Genomic DNA, 19,974 nt, shown 5'->3' with positions numbered 1-19,974 from the left:
TTTTTTCCAAAAATATTTACCTTTCGAAATATTTTTCCTCAGCAACAATGTCCCTATGGACGAACTATTATTTCCACGGCAATCAATCCCGAAACGTGTAAAGGAAAGTTTCGATCTACTTCGCGCTACCCCCAGTTTTTGTCGTTTCAAAGCGATTGTTCCTCAGTGCATTTAAAGGTCGTCAGCACCTCTACGGCGTCAGCAAATAAATCCAATTACTCATACATTCCAGGAAGCAGAAAATCTCATTTTTCTACTCATTGAGATATTACAAATATATGATTTATTTATTACTTGATTGTTTGTTTTATGACTTTCACTTGTACTGTCGAAAAATTATTTTGTCATTTGATAATCTATGAGTTATAAGATCTTGATTGAAACTAATTTTTTTGTTTGAGATTCATCACCATTGGATATTAGTTCGTCTATGGGAAATCATTAATAAAAAAAACCTCCATCAAGTTAGTTTTATCGTCATAACATTTTTTTGAATTTCAATGATTGATGTTCTATGACGTTCAACCTCAAGAAAGGTTTATTTCTTATTGAATGTGTTACTTTTGAATTATATGACATTCATTCAGTAAATATTATTCGCCAACCCTTGGTAATGTGTCACAAATTATTATATGGATTCGCTGTTTTGCATGATGTTTAATAGTAACCAATAGTTGTATAATCAAGTATAACTCAGAAAATACTAAGTGAGTATCACTCAACTTCATTTGTTTTCTTCTGTCTAATTAAGCCTACTTTCAGAGGAATATACAATGTCTTAAATCATATATCACGTGATTTTCCTAAAGTATATTCACTATTTCTTTAACATTGATTTTTTTGCCAATACATTTGAAGCATTTTATTAGCATGCAATATGGTTGTGGTATTCGACTATCCTCTATTTATCATTCATTTAAAGTACGTTGTTCAGTTTTAATTTTGCACTTTGAAATCACTATTTTTCAAACTTGTATCCTATTGATATATTAATTCGTAAAGATTTTTATTACCCTATGGTTAACATTCATGACTAAATTTTGTTAGAATATATGTGCATCCTATACAGATGCTTCGATATTACCTTTTCTTACACATTTTAGCTTCGATGATGAGGCTATGCAAATCTTTACCAGTAAAAGTAATACCTGATCAATAAACTATCAGTTATATGGACTTAGTAGCTTAGTGAATAAAGTGTTGGTATTTGAAGTAAATGGTACTGGTTTCGAGTCTTAGTCTACACAGCAACACTGGCATGAAAGTATATTTAGCTGATAAGTCTTAAACTAGACGAGACGCTTGTCCTAATTTTTTAGTACCATCCACGTTCCAAATCAATCAACATTGCTTTCATCTACTTTTCTTGATAGTTTGTTATTCATGGCTATTTTAAGCTTAAGGATAAAAGAAAAAATCGTAAATCTAATCAGCAAATAGGTTTGTTGAAAGAATTCTTCTATGATACTTGTTGATGTAAACTTTCTTACATTGAGTTTAAAATTTTCACTGGCTAGTAATCATTTCTGTAGGTAAGTATTCTATTGTATTTTTTACCATTTTAAACTAGCATGTTCAGTATATTGATCATTTCGGTTAGTTCGCCAATTTTATATTATACAACATTATTTCTAATTTCTGTTTATTTCCTATAACACATAGACTTTTATCTACAATTAATCCCATAAGTTTTTTTTGTTTTTCACTCATCATATGTATTTTTACTAAAAACTATAATTGATTTCCATGATCATTATGTACTTTTTCAACTTCTATTCAATTACCTTCGAAAGGTATAAATTCAGTTTAATTTTTTGAATTAATATTTAATTTTCAATTAATACACTTTTACATCAATTAAAACCCTCAAGTACACCTCTTCATTTGATAAAGTAATATTGGTTTAATTAGTAATTCAATAAACGAATTTGTATTCAATATTTTTTTAGTTAGAATATTAATACACACCATTGTTCAGCTATTTTGAGATGGTAGAAATAGGGTATTTTATCTAATTTCCACTTTCATTGAGCATAAGTATTTGTTATTAAATAATAAATAAAACCAATATATTAATAACGTTTCGTTAATCAACCGTATATCGAAGAAATCAAGAGTGAGAAAGCATCAGGACCTGAAAATGTACCAGCCGAAGTACTGAAGTCAGACATATTCCACGTCCTGTTCAGGGAGATTCGGAAGAAATAACAAGTGCTAACAGACTGGAAAGAAGGATACATCAAGATACCAAAAAAGGTGGTCTGAACAAGTGAAAGAACTACGGAGGCATAACATTACCGTCAGTACCAGGAATAGTTCCCAACAGAGTGTTGCTAAATCTGACACCCAGTTTCGAGATCAACAGACTAGATTCCGTAGGTATCGGTCATACACTGACCAAATCGCGACACTACAGATCATTGTTGAGCAGTCAGTTGGATGGAATTCGTCACTATACATGGACTTCCTTCACTTTAAGAGAAGGCATTCGACAGTTTGGGTAGAAAAACCTTATGAAGCCTCCGACACTATAGTGTACCTGGGAAGATCGTCAACATCATCCGGAATTCATACAATGAAATACACTGCATAGCGTTGTATGGAAGATAGCTGACAGACGCATTCCAGGTGAGGGCTGGAGCGTCACAAGGCAAGCGTTAACTTGGAATCCTGGGGAGAAACGGGAAAGAGAGAGACCAAAGAACACACTGCTTTGGAAATTGGGAGCAGATGTCAAAAGGATGAAGAGCGACTGGAAAGGATTTTTCAGGACTGAGTTGGATGAAGAACGCTGGTAGGCGTAAAGAAGTAATCAACCGCATCGATTATGATTTAAGATATAAACTTCATTTTGGTTGAGTCAAATAAATCATTTTAGCTTTTTCATTATATATATATCATTATTACACAACACGTTTACTTTTCCTATCATTATTAGGTACCGGATGATAGATCTTCAATATGGCGACCTTATTTTTATTCACTTGTATACACTTTATTAAATGGTTTAGTTGTCTTCTATTTGAAAGTAAGACATAAAATTTTTTTTCTTTGCTTAATCATAATCACTATTATTGTTAAGAAATATTTTCGATGGTGTGAATTTAATACTGTTGTACCGACAGTAGCTTATTTTACATATGAAAGTTGGAAGAAGTTGAGTACTAATTTTATCAATGGTAAGTAATATTTCTTCTAGTTTATATTGATTTACTTATAAATCAATTAGTAACTAATATTTCATGATAAACGTTAAATTTCTTTCAAGCAGTTGTCACCATGAATCGATAAATCAGCTTAAAAACTATTGAATAGTAAAGAATACTAGTTAGTAATTTCGTTTTAAATTGAGACATCTTAACATTGTACATACATATTACCGCTATGTAATAAACTCAATACATTTAAGTCTCTTGTGGTGATTTTGTTGACAGTAATAGATGACTAAGTTTTAATTTACGAATCAATATTTCAATCAATTCATAGTGTATCTTGACTGTTGTTTGATTATAACAATGATAACAGTATCACTTCCTGTGTTGTTAAACATCATTAGTTATAACATTTTACTAATATGCATATGCCCCTAATGAAAGCTTTCTCCTCATGAATACAATCTTTGCAATTCACTCAACTATCTGAGTAAAGTATAATGATAACTTCACACAGTTTTTTCTTATTTATAAAATTAACTAAAGAGAAAAACAAATATCATAATAGAATAACATGAATGAATTGATTTCATGGCTTCTGGTTAGATGTTTACCAATTAAAATTGTATTACTCTTCATTAAAACGAAACAAATGTGTACATACTTTGTATCGGATTCTTCTAGAATGAATTAAGTTTATATATATGGAAATAAAATAATAATACTGAAGAATTATTATTTTTGAAACATTTGTTTATTTATTGGTTAAATATAGAAATATTCTAGAAGTTCATGGGAACAGAAAAAAAATTTTTCTCTCAGAATCAAACAAAAGTTATGTAATACAGACTAGTTAATTAAAGATCAGATGTAAGAATTCATATATGTTTGATAAATATGACTATCATTTTAGGTTGTAAACAGCTGAGAAGAATCCATGAAATCAATAAACTAATATTCTTCCTTTGTTCAAATATTTCATTTTATGTTATTCTTTCATATTGTTTTTTTGTTTATTACTGACTATTTGTGTTGTATCAAATAAAGGAAATTCTCAAGTAAATTTTAATATTTTAATAGTTGAATTCATGAGTCAATGTAAGCTAAACCATCATTGAAAACCTGGAAGCACTGGACGGTTGTTTCATCCTAGTATGAGACTCCTCAGCGGTGCGCATCCACGATCCTGTCTCGAGAGATTCGAACGCAGGACCTATCAGTTTCGCGCGTGAGCGCTTAACCACTAGACCACTCAGCCGGCATCCGATGGTGTTAATGTCTAACTTCAACCAACATACATAAATTTTCTAAATAATCCAGTAATATTTAATAGATAAAATGTCTTTTTACTTTTCGGTGATTGTTTGGTTTAATTTATTGGTGTCTCTATTTTAGGAACAATAATTTTCATGTTATCTATTCTTGAATGATAATAAATTATCTAATTTATTGTTTCCCATGGTGGTCTAGCTTCAATTCACTCATGATCTCAACTATATAAAAAAATTACTAAAATCTCCACAAAAGCCCTTTCTGATAATGATCATATGCTCACTAGTGACTGGCTCCATGAGGTATTTCCTGAAGTTCTAGTGAGAAGCAGTAACCAGTGGATTTCAACCAGGTCTGTTGGGGGATATCATTTCACTGAAGACATTGGTGAATGGTTGCTCAACTTCATGGATTGATTGAAGTTAGACGTTAACACCGTTGGATGCCGGCTCGGTGGTCTATCGGCTAAGTGCTCTGTCGCGAGACTAATAGGTCCTGGGTTTGAATCTCGTGAGACGGGATCGTGGATGAGCACTGCTGAGGAGTCCCATTATAGGACGAAACGTCCGTCCAGTGCTTCCAGGTTTTCCATGGTGGTCTAGCTTCAATCAACTCATGAATTCAACTATTAAAATTACTAAAATCTCCACAAACCCCCATTCTAATAAATCCTTATATAACTGGACATAAATTTAAAGGTCGCAGTTTAGATCTATCATTAGAATCTTCTTGAATAACTATCAATTCAATCAATCGATATATACATTAAAATATATACCTTTCGAGTATTCACTCTTCTTTTTACATATAACTAAATCATTTATTTAATTTCTTTATTTTTTTTCTTTTCTCTCCATTTTAATTTAGATTTAATTCAAAATAATATAATACAAAATAAAATTAATCATAATTCAATATCATTAATTTATTCAAATGAATATATTAATAAAACTTATATATTAACACATAGTATTGGACGTTTATCTATGAAACCTTTAAGAAAAGATTTTCGTTTAGTTATTAATGCTAATTATCAATTATTATCATCTATAAAGAATTTAATTAATCCAATTGAATTTAATTCAAATATTCAATATTCAATTGAATCTTGTTTAAGTCTTAATCAACGTTTAAAATTAAATAATGGTTTATTTGAATTTTTAAAAAAATTAAAAATTGAAGTAAGTTATAAGTGATACCATTTTTTGATTTGGTTTTTGTTTTTCTGTTCTTCTCTTTTTCATTATTTATTAAAATATAATATAGTTTCATTGAATTAATTAATTTACTTACGCCTGTTACTCCCAAGGGAGCATATGTCGCCGACCAGCATTCTCCAATCCACTCTGTCCTGGGCCTTCCTTTCCAGTTCTATCCAATTTTTTTGCATTCTTCTCATGTTTGTCTCCATTTCTCGGAGTAATGTGTTCTTTGGTCTTCCTCTTCTCCTTTGGCCTTAAAGATTCCATGTGAGAGCTTGTCTTGTGACACAATTGGGTGCTTTCCTCAAAGTGTGTCCTATCCACTTCCAGAGCTTCTCTCCCTGATTTCTTCATCAACTGAAATCTGGTTTGTTCTCTCCTACAATAGGTTGTTGCTGATAGTGTCTGGCCAACAGATCCGAAGTATTTTGCGTAGACAACTGTTAATAAACGCCTGTATCGTCTGGATGATGGCTTTCGTAGTTCTCTAAGTTTCCGCCCCATACAATAGAACTGTCTTGACATTTGTATTGAAAATTCTGATCTTGGTGTTGGTTGACAAGGACATGAATCATACACTACTTTAATTTATAATAAAGAAAATATTATTGTTAAAATATTCAACGAGGGAAATGAATAAAGGTTTCATTAATTAATATTCATTGTTATGTTCTAGTTTAAAATTCCTTAGAAATGTGAACTCCCTTCATATTGGATTAAATATAGTATTTACAAATCTTCCAGTATGCGTAATATCTTTAAAATGGTCTAGATTATTCATTGACTTACCGCTAATTTGCGTTATTGTACAATGGTAATCCAACATTGTTCATAAGTCATTATCTTATTTCTCAAATGACTAGCTGTGCAAATATACATTCTTTGTCAGAACTTGGTAAAATTTATTTGCAAATAGTAATCATTCGTTGATGGAATCTTTCGTTAACTTTATGGTGAATACTGCTAACGAATTTTACAGAACACTCATGAAACCATTTTCAGAAAAAGGAATTTTGTTCTGTACTGGCCTTCTTTATCAATCTTTTATTACATTAGTAGTTAACGATCTTGTGTTTTAGTACATAGTCAACGATGGGTGTTACAAGTTTACAGACTTATTCCTGATTATTTATCCCTGAAATGTCTTCAGACCGTACAATGAAACCCTTGATCGTTCTAATAGTTCTGTTTATGACAAATATTGTAAATATTTGGTAATACTCACCTTTGATGTTAGGTGGTTTGAATTAGTCGGCAGGAGGACTTGGACTTTCATACCACTTTTCACTCGTCAGTAAGACGTTCTCAAAACCTCCAGCACATCAATGCTCCTAATCATCCAGCTTCACAGTCTAAGATATCATCACTGACCTCATGTTGAACTGAGATATTTACATTGATTGACCTTAATTGGTGACTTATGTCGTGTTTTTCTATCGATTGGTGCCTTTTCCACATCCTGAAAGATTGTTTCATGTTGCCAGCTAAAGTTCGAACAATTTTGATGGGCTTTATTTAAAGATGATTGAGTATAACCCATTCGTACTCTCGGTTTCTTTCCTATGTTTATCATCAACTATGTTTTTTTTACTAAATGGTCTATTAAATATGACTATTCAAAATATTTACAACTGCGCTATCAGCAATTAAAATCCATTACTATTTGTACTGGTGTTTCTGAATGATGTTACTTGTCTCTTCTTCAAAATCAAGCAATTCTCAGATTAATTTTAATTGCTTTGACTATCCACAATTTTTATTTCACTTGACAAATTAATCAACAGTTAACCAAGCTTGACACTTTTTCCAAAATTTTGATTTATTCTCAGTTACCAGGTATTTATGCACCATCTTTATTATCGACAAAATCTGCATTTAACACATTACTATCATTTCGTTCACTTGTTTATTCAATAGGATTTCGTCGGTAAGTTAAATACTGGTAACTAACCCTTATGTTACGTTTGGCTTCAAATAATATATATTCATATTACCGTAGGGGATTTGTGGAGAATTCGGAATTTCATAGTTTACATCACTAGTATGAGGAATTATCCACTGATATCATTGGTCAACAATTGGACAATTTCTCAAATCGATTAATGTTAGACATGTAAACGATTGAATGGCAGAGAAATAGTTTAAAGTTTAAGCGCTCGCTACATGACTTGAATATGCTAGATTAAGTCTGAAATTGAGTCGAAGATGCCCACTGCTAGGACGAAACAGCTTGACATTGATTGCTGGTTTTCTGCGATTATCTGGCTAAGATCAGTGCCCAATGCAAATTGTGTTATATATGATTATTGTATAACTTTAAGAAAGATTTTTATGCTTTGATTACATTTTACAGAGTAAATTTTTGTTGACACCTTGATATGAAATGGTATTTTATTTCGCACAATTAGATTGAATACATATTTTATCTGAAAAAACTCTTGTCTGTTACAGTTACTTATAGTCAGCCAGGGATTTGATAGGAATGCATATGTATGTTTAAAGAACCTCATAACTATTGTATTTACTCAACTTAGACCATTTTACAATACATAGTTATGAATTATTATTTATAAAACCTTTTTGTCCAATTTTGTTTTTTGATGTTATCACTTATTAGTTTTTTTCATCAGGGAAAAAAGTTCACTTTTCTTATTTGGTTACTGTTTAATTGGATGATTTGTTTATTTGTTGTTTTTTTAAAAAAAAAATCTAAAATAAGTTATTTCTTGAATCCTATCTCATGTGTAAATCTTAACTGACCTACATCCATGACGAAGAATGCTTTAGAAAATAAAAAGAATAATAATTACATTTGGGATTTATGATTGTATCGAATGAAAATAGCCTGATCATGTGCCTTTAAACTAAATCAATCATATATATATATATATATATTTGTTGGATTGTTTCGATCAATGTATTTTGAATATATATTCCATTATTCCTTGATAGGACAGACATTGGAATACCTTCAGCAATTGAACTTTCTTCAAAATGTCTAGAAACATAACAAATTTTTCAAATAGTTTACCCTTGGACATTATACAATGGTAGTTTATTATGTAAAGCACTTGACTTCTAACCAGAAAGTCGTAGTTTCGATTCCTCTTGTGTCGTTAACCTCCGGGTAAACAACTGATAACTACCACCAGTTTTTTATGTACGAAGAAGTGTATTTCGAAATTCAGTACATATATGCTGAATATCATCCAAAAAATGACTAATTTTAAGCCAGTTTTAGATTATGATTAAGGTTTGTCTAGATAAATGGAAATAATTTGTTTACTAAATTACCAAAACTACTGTTTGGGTATAATAAACACGAAAAACATAGGTTTCGATGTTTGTTTCATCTTGCTTACTACGTCTACTTCAAAAGACAGTGATACCGCGTCGGGACATCTAATCTCATGGTAACCGGTCACCGAATATAATTCGTAAGCCATTCAACTTCTCAGGGTCACAGAACTAATGTGCATCATTGGTTTGAAATCAAAGTTTCCCGACTCTCTTAGGTGCATCTTCTGCAGCCACCAACCCGGTTTAAATGTCTGACTTGCTGTTTTCCTTTCACTTTAGTTAACAACTTCCTTCCTACCAGAAGTCAATGAGTAGGACTTCCCTGATATTGGCTTTAAATACGAGACTGTAAGATGGCAGCTCGAGAGGTGCTCAGACTCTTTACACCCTCAGCCGTTCTGAACCAATCGAAATACAGATGCATTCAACTCAGTCAAAATTGAAAAAAACCGTTATACTGTGGTTTTTAAGTTCTTTCGATTTCTTAACCCATATACATAAAACATGGAAATGGTAAATCGTTTAATCTTTATAGTTATGCTTGTACTTTTAGGCAACCCTTGAATAGTAGCCCTGAAATATAGGCGGTAGCATATCAACAACAGACAATTGTATGAATATGAATATTCTGCGATGCGTGGCATGATTTCAACTTTGAGAATTAAATAACTATCAATTATTTTCATAATCTCTATTATTTCCGCCTAAATTAGATTGTTAATTCGATATTTCCCATTGTTGGTTGTCAGACGTGATTGTTATGTATTTTACCCTTAACTCAAGACTAGTAACTTGAACCGGTGTACATATGTACCAGGTTCAACTTTGTGACCGACTGACATGGTTGCACACTATTTAGATATCCAATGTTTCCTTTGTTTCCTGGTTTTCAATGGCTGTTTAAGTGAGACCAGATATCGATTACTACAGATCATTTATTATAAACACTAAATTACAACTTATTGAAAATAATTTCAATAGTTATTTATAAGTATTTGGATAGTCCTATGAATATTGAGATTATAAAAAAAATTGGTCGTTTGATGTAGTACAACCGCTTATAGATATCTGAAAAATTGACTTTTTCACCATATTCTCATACCATAAATACATAAATCTTATACCTTTATTTCGATCAGTCAGAGTTAGTCATTAACAACGTTAGGTCTCGCACGTGCATTCATCACTTAAAGTTGACATACTATCTCAGCACAGTGAGATGGAGATACCAAGACAAATTCCATAGTATTGAGAATAGTATTAATATCAATATTATTGTAATATATTAAGCAGAAGTAATGCAATTCTAAAATAAAAACGAATTTACTGAATCGAAAGTCTAAAGTTAGTTTTTTCAACAACAAAAAAAGCAACAGAATCGTCTTTTTTGTACTTCAGACACAAATGCTCAAATGTAGAAATATGCAGTTTTGATTTTATGACTATCTAATTTGATCTTAAATTTTTTAAGTTTCATAAAAAAAGATAAAAAAGAAATAACATTGGACTCTAAATGTACTTTGTATATAAATAGAATTCTTAGGATGTTTAATATAATCCAATAATAATTCCTTTTGTGTTTTTAGATTTTGGATTGCAAAATTAGATATTTTGGATTTTTTTAATCAAATTAACCATTCCAAACTATTAGACGTTTTCTCTGATACTTTAAATGAAGTAAGTGAAAATTAATAGAATGTTTAAAATAATATTGATAGTTGGGTAACAATCGCTTAAAATAATGTGCGATTTTATTGAGAATAATAATGGGAAAGGATTGTTAACATTATCAAGACAGGTTCAAGGTTAAGGCTTACATGAAAGCTCATTATTTTTATTTATTTATGTGAACACATACATATTGGTACAAAGGGGCAGCAAATACATATGCGCCACACAAAACAATTAGAATAAGAAGAGAAAGGGGGGAGATGCGTATATATATTAAAGAAAAAAAAATAGGATGAGAAAAAAGAGAGCTGGAACGGCGTACGTGGTTTCAGAAAGACTGATTCAGTATTCGTAATCGGTGAAAGCATTCACTTTCGACCAGACAGTGACTAGAAATCGTTTAGATGGGACAGAGTTTCCACCACGGGCGAGCTGCTGCATAAGTTGAAAAGTAAGGATACATAAATTGGGAATAAAAAGGAGTGAATGGGCGACATGGTAAATAATAATAATAATAATAATGTAAATTGTCTGGCATATAGTAAGCGCGTAAATAGGGTTGTCAGTAGAAGCCATCATTTCATTTATTTGTGTGAGGGCTGTGATACTGCCCGGGTGCCCAAACCGAAGCAGGTGGTTTTCTTAGGGGGTCACACCCCGAGCCTTTGACCTAAAGGTCTAACCCACAAGGCAGTGGAGCATCGTGAGGAGATGCAGCCCCATGGTAGCCGGTGACCAACAATTGATTCATCCGCCATTTGTTCCCTCAGGATACTGGAGCCCATGTGCACCATTGGTTTGGAATCAGGGTTTTCCAACTCCCCTAGGTGGACTTTCCGTATCCACCAACCCAGTTAAAGCGCCGGACATTCGCTTTTCGTTTTCTCACTTTCGTGAACAACACCGGTGCCACGAAAAGGCAGTGAATGGAACTTCCTTGGCAGAGGCTATGTACACGTGACCATGTGAGAGCATTTCGAGAGGGAGAGCGGACCCTCCCTACTCTCGGCCGTACCAGGGCATTTGGGGGCTTTCTTTTTATGAAAGCTCAAGAATGCATTTTTACCGTTTTCTAAAATCTCTCGGGGTATATTTTTAGATGAACTCTTTTAACTGGGCTTTTTTGGCAGTAGATAATTATGTTTGTCTGCTATTTGTGTCTTGATGATTTTTAGTCATATCTTTTAAAATTGTTGCTTACATTTAATTATCTCTCCTTTTGTATGTATGTCTATTTGTATTCACGAGTACACTCAGTGCAAAATGGCAAGCAGTAATTTTATATTACAGTTTAGTATGTAGCAATGTTTTAGTTTATCTAATACTAATAATTTAGGATATATGACACTTTATTGATGAGTATAGTTACAAGATAAGCATTGTTTTCTGTAAGTAATCATACAAAGGAGTCGATCGTTGGATAGACATTAAGAATGATTCTAAGAGAACTTAATCCTATTCATAAACCTTATTCTCACCTTAAACTTGCTTTAGTATTCTTCAGAATTCTTTTTATGTATGGTATCCAAACCTGTTACTCTTTTTCCTGCCATACATTTCACACTTTTTGATATTTTATATTTTCAAAATTTATGTTGTTTGAATTTGCTTCGTTTCTATGTAGAGTTTACGGTCAGATTATTTAAAATATTCACTACATTGACACACCATAACGATGCTTAATGATATTTTTTGCTTTCTTCTAGTCTATTGTCTGTTTGGTCAGTTAGTAAACAATATTTATTTATTATTATTAGCTTTACTCCCCGTTTCTTATTTCTTGATCAGTCCTGACGACAAATATTGAGTGATCACCAGTTAGAAGTTATCAGTTCAGTCAATCGACGTCTCAATAATGTACATTCTTTTCGCTGCATATTGCCAGCAACCACGATATCTCTCATTGGGCTTTTGTAACTTGTACAACGAAAATTTGTACACTTTTCAGAAACGCACCTGAATAGGTTATGTGATTAGTAGCCATAATGATGTGTCATAACAAACAATATTAGATAACTTGTTGCAATATCTAGATAGCAGGAACAGGTAGCCCAGATGTTCAAGCAGGCCGTCTTGAGAATGTAGATGTTTCTGTTCAAAATATAACACTTTCAGGAAAATTAACCAGGATCAAAAGCAAAAGCAGTTGAGTTCTAATGATAATGACGATATCGATGGTACTGGCAAACTAAAAATAGAGAATGAAATAAAAGCGCTGTATAACAACCATGAACTGACATTAAAATAAAAAAATTAGAGAACTAAACGCAGTTTTGCCCTTGTCACCCGAAGTCTACAATCACGGAATAGCATTGTGTTTAAATCTCAGTCTAGACGTTTACACGTCCCTATATGTTTCAGTCCATCAGAAACTAACTGTGTGGACTAAAAACACTTTATGAAGTGGTGTAACACTCAGCGGTTTTCTTTATACATTACATCTAACATCAACATCGATTACTAGTTTGATCATATGCAAGCTATGTTTCGATGTCTATAATGGGAAAGCTAACAGATTATGTATTTTCTCATAAGCAATGTGTTGCACATATAAATTGGTATGGAAAGAACTGCTATGAGGCATATTTAGCCTTTGATAGGTAGATAAACGTCTCGCTTGCTACATAGCTGGCCCAAATCCACAAAGGTCTAGCACAACTTACTAGTAAATAACGATTCGTGTAGCACCAACACTCTGTTTGATTTCGTTCAGCTTTTTTTCTAACACGGGTTCGTTATTCGATAGTATCTGATTTATTTCCTGTTAAGACAGATACCTTCAATGAACAGTACTATGTTATTTACGAATATAGTAAAAAGACGCTATACTTTATACATTTCCTTCTTTTTCAAGGTCAGCAATTATATGTATCCAACACCAAATATACATTTCCTTGTTCGTGAATTGGAATGGTTTTTAAAAGAATCCATCGTTTCTGTATGTTATAACTGATTTATTGTTAGTATTAATAATAATAGTTCTTCGAACGTTATTTGATGCGTATATTTGTTCCTTTTAAACATAGTTGAGTAGATTTTTGAAGGTTAGTTTCGTGTTTTTAAGGTAAACAGCGTCACGAAATAATATTGGTTAGTGTAAAATCATTGAATGTCAGCAATTATTATTGTTAGGACAGTGTAAAAAACGAAATTATGTTTGAAGTCATTACGATATATTCAGTTTACCATCGTTTGCATGAATTCAGTGTGACATTCACTCATTATAACATACGGTTGTATAACTTCAGTATGAAGTCCAGTTAGTCCCTATCATTTAGGTTGATATTCTATGACTAATGATCAAATGTCAATAGAATCTGTATACAATTGAATCTGTTTGATAAACGTCGTTGTGTTTTAAAAGAGTGAATAAAATCTTCATCTGTCATCAGGTTTTGTTTTCTTCCCTACTTTGTGCAAACTCTCAGTGTCTTCCTATTCCTCCAAGCACTATGTTCCATGATTATAACACCTAGACAGTTGTTACATCCTTATTTTGAACTCTACAGTACAAGATTACGCCATATGTTGAGATGAACTTACGAACAACAGATGCTATGGCGAGATTATAACAATCATAATTCAACAGTGTATATTTTTGTTATCACTTATCAGAACTGAATTACTACTTCACTCCTCACTTTTCTTGATATCATTACAACTCCCTGAATTTCTGTGCTTGCCTAACTGACATTAGTTCTTTATCAAAACTAATTTCAAAATGATATCTGTTTATTGTAATTTCAATTTCATGTATAATGTATGCTAATGTAAAAAGTTCATCGCTAAATTATAAAAAGTGTCTATGTGATAAGACAATCCTATCCCAGGTCGACAATTATTTACATCAATAAAAGTAGGAATAGATCATAAGAATAAAACGTTTTTCTTTACGAGTACTATAGGATAGGTAGATTGTGGCTCACAGTGAAATTCACGATATTCGTTTCCTCTTACTTAGGACTCGTCAGCTGATTGTGCCTAAATCCGTGGCAATATTCGAATCGAGACTCAAACTCAGTACTTCTCTTTCTAAAGCTAACGGGTTCATTCAGATTGTTACTAATAAATATCAATATTATACCTGTTAAATAATTTATTGGCTATCTGAATTCTGCCATTCAGTGAATAAAGCGTAAGTGTTCAAAGCGAAAAATCCTAGTGTAAACATCAACACTGGGTTGGAGTTACATTCAGCTGACTAATCCCAAATAGAATGAAACACCATTCTTAGATCTTATTGCAAACTATAACTCATTTATTCTATAAAGGATTAGTTTACTATTTCAACCCGCCCAGATGGTGAACCCCACAAATTATGGTTATCCATTAGAGCTTTGCGAAATTTGTTCAAGTTAGTGTAAGAGATAAAAATTTTAGATAAGCGAACAAAGTGCAATTCATACTCTTGTAACAATTATATACATATTTGAATAAACGCATAATTTTTGGTATTTTTTAAACAAAATCTATTAACAGATTGATGGAAAATTATATTCGTTTATCAAAGGTATTCCTCAGGGATCGTGCATTAGTTCAGATTTGGCTAATATCTATTTAGCTCAATTGGATCGTGAATTACATAGAACACAAACTATTCTTTGGTCTCCCCATAAATTCCTACAAAATGATATATTTAAAACAACAGATATTCATTTAAATAAATGTTCAACTATTCTACGTTATTTAGACGATTATCTGTGTATATCAACTTCTAAAATTGAATTACAAAATTTAATAAAGAGAATAAAAACTTGTGAGGAATATTTACTGTTATGAATAAAATATGTTTTTTCTGTGATTTTTGAATATTTTATTTTATGGATGTGCACTGCTGAGGAGTCCCATACTAGAACGGTCTCCGAGTGCTTCCAGGTTTTTCATAGCGGTCTAGTCTAGATCGACAAATGAATTCAACTATTAAATTACTACAATCTCCATAAACCCCCATTCCAACAACATTTTATTTCATTTTGAAAAAAAGAATGATCTTTCGATTTAATCTGATCATGCATTAATTTTCCTGTTTATAGGTATCAATACCACGGTTGGATTTGATAACTTCAAATAAATTGAGCATTGAGTAGAGAGTTGATTTATCTATTATTAATTTTCCTGTTTGTTTATTTAGTGTGTTTAACGAGTCAGGATCTAGTTGTTGATGTCATCCAATCATCGACTTCCCCTTAGATTTGATACATTCATATACCATAATTAGTTTGTTTGCACAACTTAATAGTCCCAATTGTGATTCCATTGAACCACCAAATATCTGTTTCGTCCTAGCATTGAACTCCGTAAGAGTGTACACCTATGAGCCTGAAAGTTCCATACTAGGATCAAAGGGGTTTTCAATATTTCTTGGTTTTCACTGGTATCCCACCTGTGATGAGTAAAGTTTGCAAATTAAACTGATCTCCACAAAACCCCTTCAACTAAACATCTGCACTGTCTTTAAATTTTCATTATTAATATTTGGATATTTACCTATAAACTTAGTGTCATATATATTTTTACAACCGCTTATCAATCAAACAGTGATCATCACTATACATTTTTTTAAAATATGTAGTGTTTCATCCATAATTAAGACTTAGTTAAAATCAATTAACTTTTAATTAATAGAGTTGAGATCATGGGTCAATTGAAGCTAGACCGCCACTGAAAACCTGGAAGCACTAGGCGGCGGTTTCTTTCTATTGTGGGACTACTCGGCAGTGCTCATCCACAATCCCGCCTCACGAGATTCTAACCCAGGACCTATCAGTCTCGTGCGCGAGCGCTTAACCACTAGACCACTGAGCCGGCATCCAACGGTGTTAATTTCTAACTTCAACCAATCCACGAAGTTGAGCAACCACTCACCAATGTCTTCAGTGTGCTGATGATATCTCACAACAGACCTGGTTGAACTCCACTGGTTACTGCTTCTTACTAGAACTCCAGGAAATACCTCATGGAGCCTGTCACTAGTGAGCACATGATCATTATCATTATTATTATCCACAAAACGCCTTCTGATTTTAATTAATACGAAATGTAGGTTGCATAAAAGATTTGATTTCATCAGAAAAATATATATTACGTCATAATTTATTCAACTGAGCATAAGTACTCAATGTGTTTCTCTTTATTTTCTTTTTCTTATTTTCAGCACTTAACTCTTATGGATTATTATTGAATGAACAAAAATCGCAAACTAATTTATATGATCCAAGTAAAGTTTAAAGATTGTATTATTATTATTATTATTTTTAAGCAATCTCTACGTTTCATTTTCTTTTTCAACTCACTTCTATTAGAAAAATTATCATTATGAAAAATAGGTCAATGAAAAATGTGTATCAATTTTTTTGTGTAAATCTATCTTCAAATTAGTCACCTAGTTATCATAAGAATGATCATTGTCGATACTTAGCTCATAAGATAAGGTAAAAGTGATTACTTGATATATATATATATATATATATATATATATATATATATATATATACGTTCGACGAAGAGCTTTATTGTGATTTGTTGTTTATACCTTTGATATTGATCAATATATCATATCGTGATTATTATGAATGACCTTTAAGAATAGTTTGAATAATGAGCAGTGTTATCTAAGTCCTTATTTTTTGTAATCAAGAAATAGAATAAGTTATTGACTGATTTACAAATACAGAAATTTGTACACACACGCATTCATCATTCATTTGGGCCGTTAACGACCTTCTGTAGGAGGGATATATTTACAATGGATTAATCACTAATCAGTAACTAATACCATGTTTCTAGTCTCTAGTTCTTTATAACTGATCCATATAACATTATTCTTCATTGTCTTTATTATCTTAATGATAATATTTTGCATAAATGGAAAAGTCTTACTTTGAGTACATTTATCCATTATGTTGTAATCACTTGTTTTTGACATAACAAGATCTATCCTTTTTCTTTTTATGATATAGATGTACCTATAAAGTGGCTTGGGATTGAAGTACATTCTAGTTTAACAATAACTTTACCCAAAAATAATAGTCCACGTAAGTTTTTAAATTCATCTCTAATCTAATTAACATAACATGACTTTGACATCCATTTACTAGTTCATTCAGGTCTTTGCTAAAATGTTAAATGTAAATAGTTTAAAACTATATTTTACCACAAATCGACATCAAACAAAAAGTAATGACCACAGGGATTTTTACTTTAATTTGAAATTCTATAAAAATAAGAAGTATGAGCAGCTCCCTCATCCCCACTCAACGAATTCAAATTCATAACTCCTAGTTCTTATGGAGATTATAATACCAGTGCTTGTGCCTAGTGTTCAATGTATTCTTCAATCAGCTGATATCAGTTTATAATAGGAATTACGTATTAGGTTGGATTGAATTTCTACCAATCTACTACTCTGGTGAATTGGCAATTGATTCAGTCTAGTTATTTGTCGAAATTTGTGTTCATTTCTTTATATGATGATTATGACAACAACAATAACGATAGGGAAATTTACTCATCATTATCTCAAAAATACCTTACATACAACCATTATTGGAACACAGTAATAATAATATTACGACCTTGATCTGTATGCCCACTAGTCCATCCTCAAAAAGCAGAAGTAAGAGAGTTGTCTCGATCTACTGCACGACCTTGACGCACTTTATCACTTAGTAAAACTCTGAGACCTGTAACACATGAGCTCGACTTAAGATTAGGCGTCCTTGAGGATAAAGATAAAGAAACTATCCTATTTCTAACCAATGACATGATTGGTTGGTAAGCGGAGAGGTGATATAGCTGGAATTCTATGTACAATTTATTTATGATTCAGCTAAATCGAAAAAGAAACTTAAGCAAATATGTGACTAACAGGATGACAATGCACAAGAAATGAGTAAAGTACATTCAGACTGGGTCATTTGAGTAGAACAAACGGAATACAAGTGTCACGTTTAAATTACCGTAGTTTTAGAATAGAAGAGAGTATGAGAATAGCTTATTCATCTAACGAAAGCTTATGATCTATAGAGTAAAGCAGACACAAAACTAAATCTTAACACTTTACATACATTGAATTAAGCGAAACAATGTCCCAAAACATAGCTTTCGTTCTTTGTCATTTCTACTTTACTCTTCGCTTCGAATCAAATAATGATAGTAAAGTTTGTCTTTCACTATACTTTTTGTGATTGTTTATGTTGTGCTTTGAATGTTTATTTAACTTTTAGCAAAATTTTGTCGATTTTCTGGTCAATCTTTATCAGCCAATGATTGTATGCGACGATTATGTAAATTTCGTCTTCATTGTCCAACTTGGCGCTTTACTTTCCACAAGATAATCTATAATACTAACATTAGGCAAAATGTATTTATTTGTAAAAATGAAAATATCAGAAAAACTAATTATTTGTTACAAATCAACGCTAATCGATTAGGCAACAGAATAGCTGATATTGTATGGATATCTTTGAAAACCTCACCGGAAAAAGATAGATTACTTCAACCTTCTACATCTCGAAGACTAGCAAGTAATTGAAAAATTGATGTTTTAGTATGACAAAAGGTTTTTCCCCCTTTTCAAGTAGCATGAAAATTTTTCTTCATATCACAAAACACAAGAAATTGAAATTGATTCAACTCGTTTTAAAATAGGCTTATGTAACAGACCCTTATATTATTTATTACATAGCAATAATGTTTAGAGCTGGCATAATTGTATGAAAATTAGATAGAGCTAATAAACTTTCTCATTGATAATTCATTGATAGGTATCGTAAATACAAGTGCCATCTGAATGTTCTCATACTTCTTATTTTTTCATTCATAATTAACAAATACTGTGTGAACAAACTCTCACTCTCTATAATATCTATTATCTGGAGATTTACATTTTCACACGTGAATTGATAAATCAAGTTAAAAGAAAACATGAGCTTCAGTATGGTTCAAACAACCAACTTTTAGATCACTGAACAAATAGAACCTCACTACCAACCAGGTTCCGATTTTACTCCAGTTATCTGATATTGTTCGTCATTCTTTCATGTAAATAACTGATTACATTCAATAACCTATTAGATTAATCTTTTTGTTCAACTTTAAATCTGAACAAAAACTAAACCAATGAGAATGCTCGGATAAGCAAACATTGATAATAATCACAAGAACTTTGAGTAATTAACTGAACAATCAGTAGCTTACATCTTTTTTTGTTGATTAAGGTCTAAACAACAACTAAGCAGAACAATCTTAATTGATTTTATTTCATGGTCTTTCTTCATGCACTTACAAGCGTATTTGTGTTCGGGTGTAACATTAAGTTATGATAATACACGATGCTTATCAGTTATGTATATATGGGAATAAACATAGGCAAGGTT

The 19,974-nt window shown here is 31.8% G+C and overlaps 1 protein-coding gene across 1 annotated transcript in view; it reads left to right on the top strand.

The window, feature by feature from the left end:
* Smp_176360 (protein kinase C, putative) overlaps positions 1-19,130 on the top strand; it is a gene marked incomplete at its 3' end in the record, with an annotated part of 71,252 nt that extends 52,122 nt beyond the window's left edge. Inside the window, exons 15-23 of the mRNA XM_018794353.1 lie at positions 2,939-3,028; positions 3,083-3,179; positions 7,463-7,553; positions 10,513-10,603; positions 13,452-13,535; positions 15,077-15,353; positions 16,752-16,814; positions 17,557-17,631; positions 18,823-19,130. Of these exons, the coding sequence (XP_018647067.1) occupies positions 2,939-3,028; positions 3,083-3,179; positions 7,463-7,553; positions 10,513-10,603; positions 13,452-13,535; positions 15,077-15,353; positions 16,752-16,814; positions 17,557-17,631; positions 18,823-19,130 (1,176 nt within the window). The remainder of the gene's footprint in view (positions 1-2,938; positions 3,029-3,082; positions 3,180-7,462; positions 7,554-10,512; positions 10,604-13,451; positions 13,536-15,076; positions 15,354-16,751; positions 16,815-17,556; positions 17,632-18,822) is intronic.
* Between the last annotated feature and the right edge of the window lie 844 nt (positions 19,131-19,974).

Source organism: Schistosoma mansoni, assembly GCF_000237925.1.
Source record: "Schistosoma mansoni, WGS project CABG00000000 data, supercontig 0186, strain Puerto Rico, whole genome shotgun sequence".
Classification (NCBI taxonomy): Eukaryota; Metazoa; Platyhelminthes; class Trematoda; order Strigeidida; family Schistosomatidae; genus Schistosoma; species Schistosoma mansoni.
This window is presented reverse-complemented; position numbering and strand designations above follow the sequence as displayed.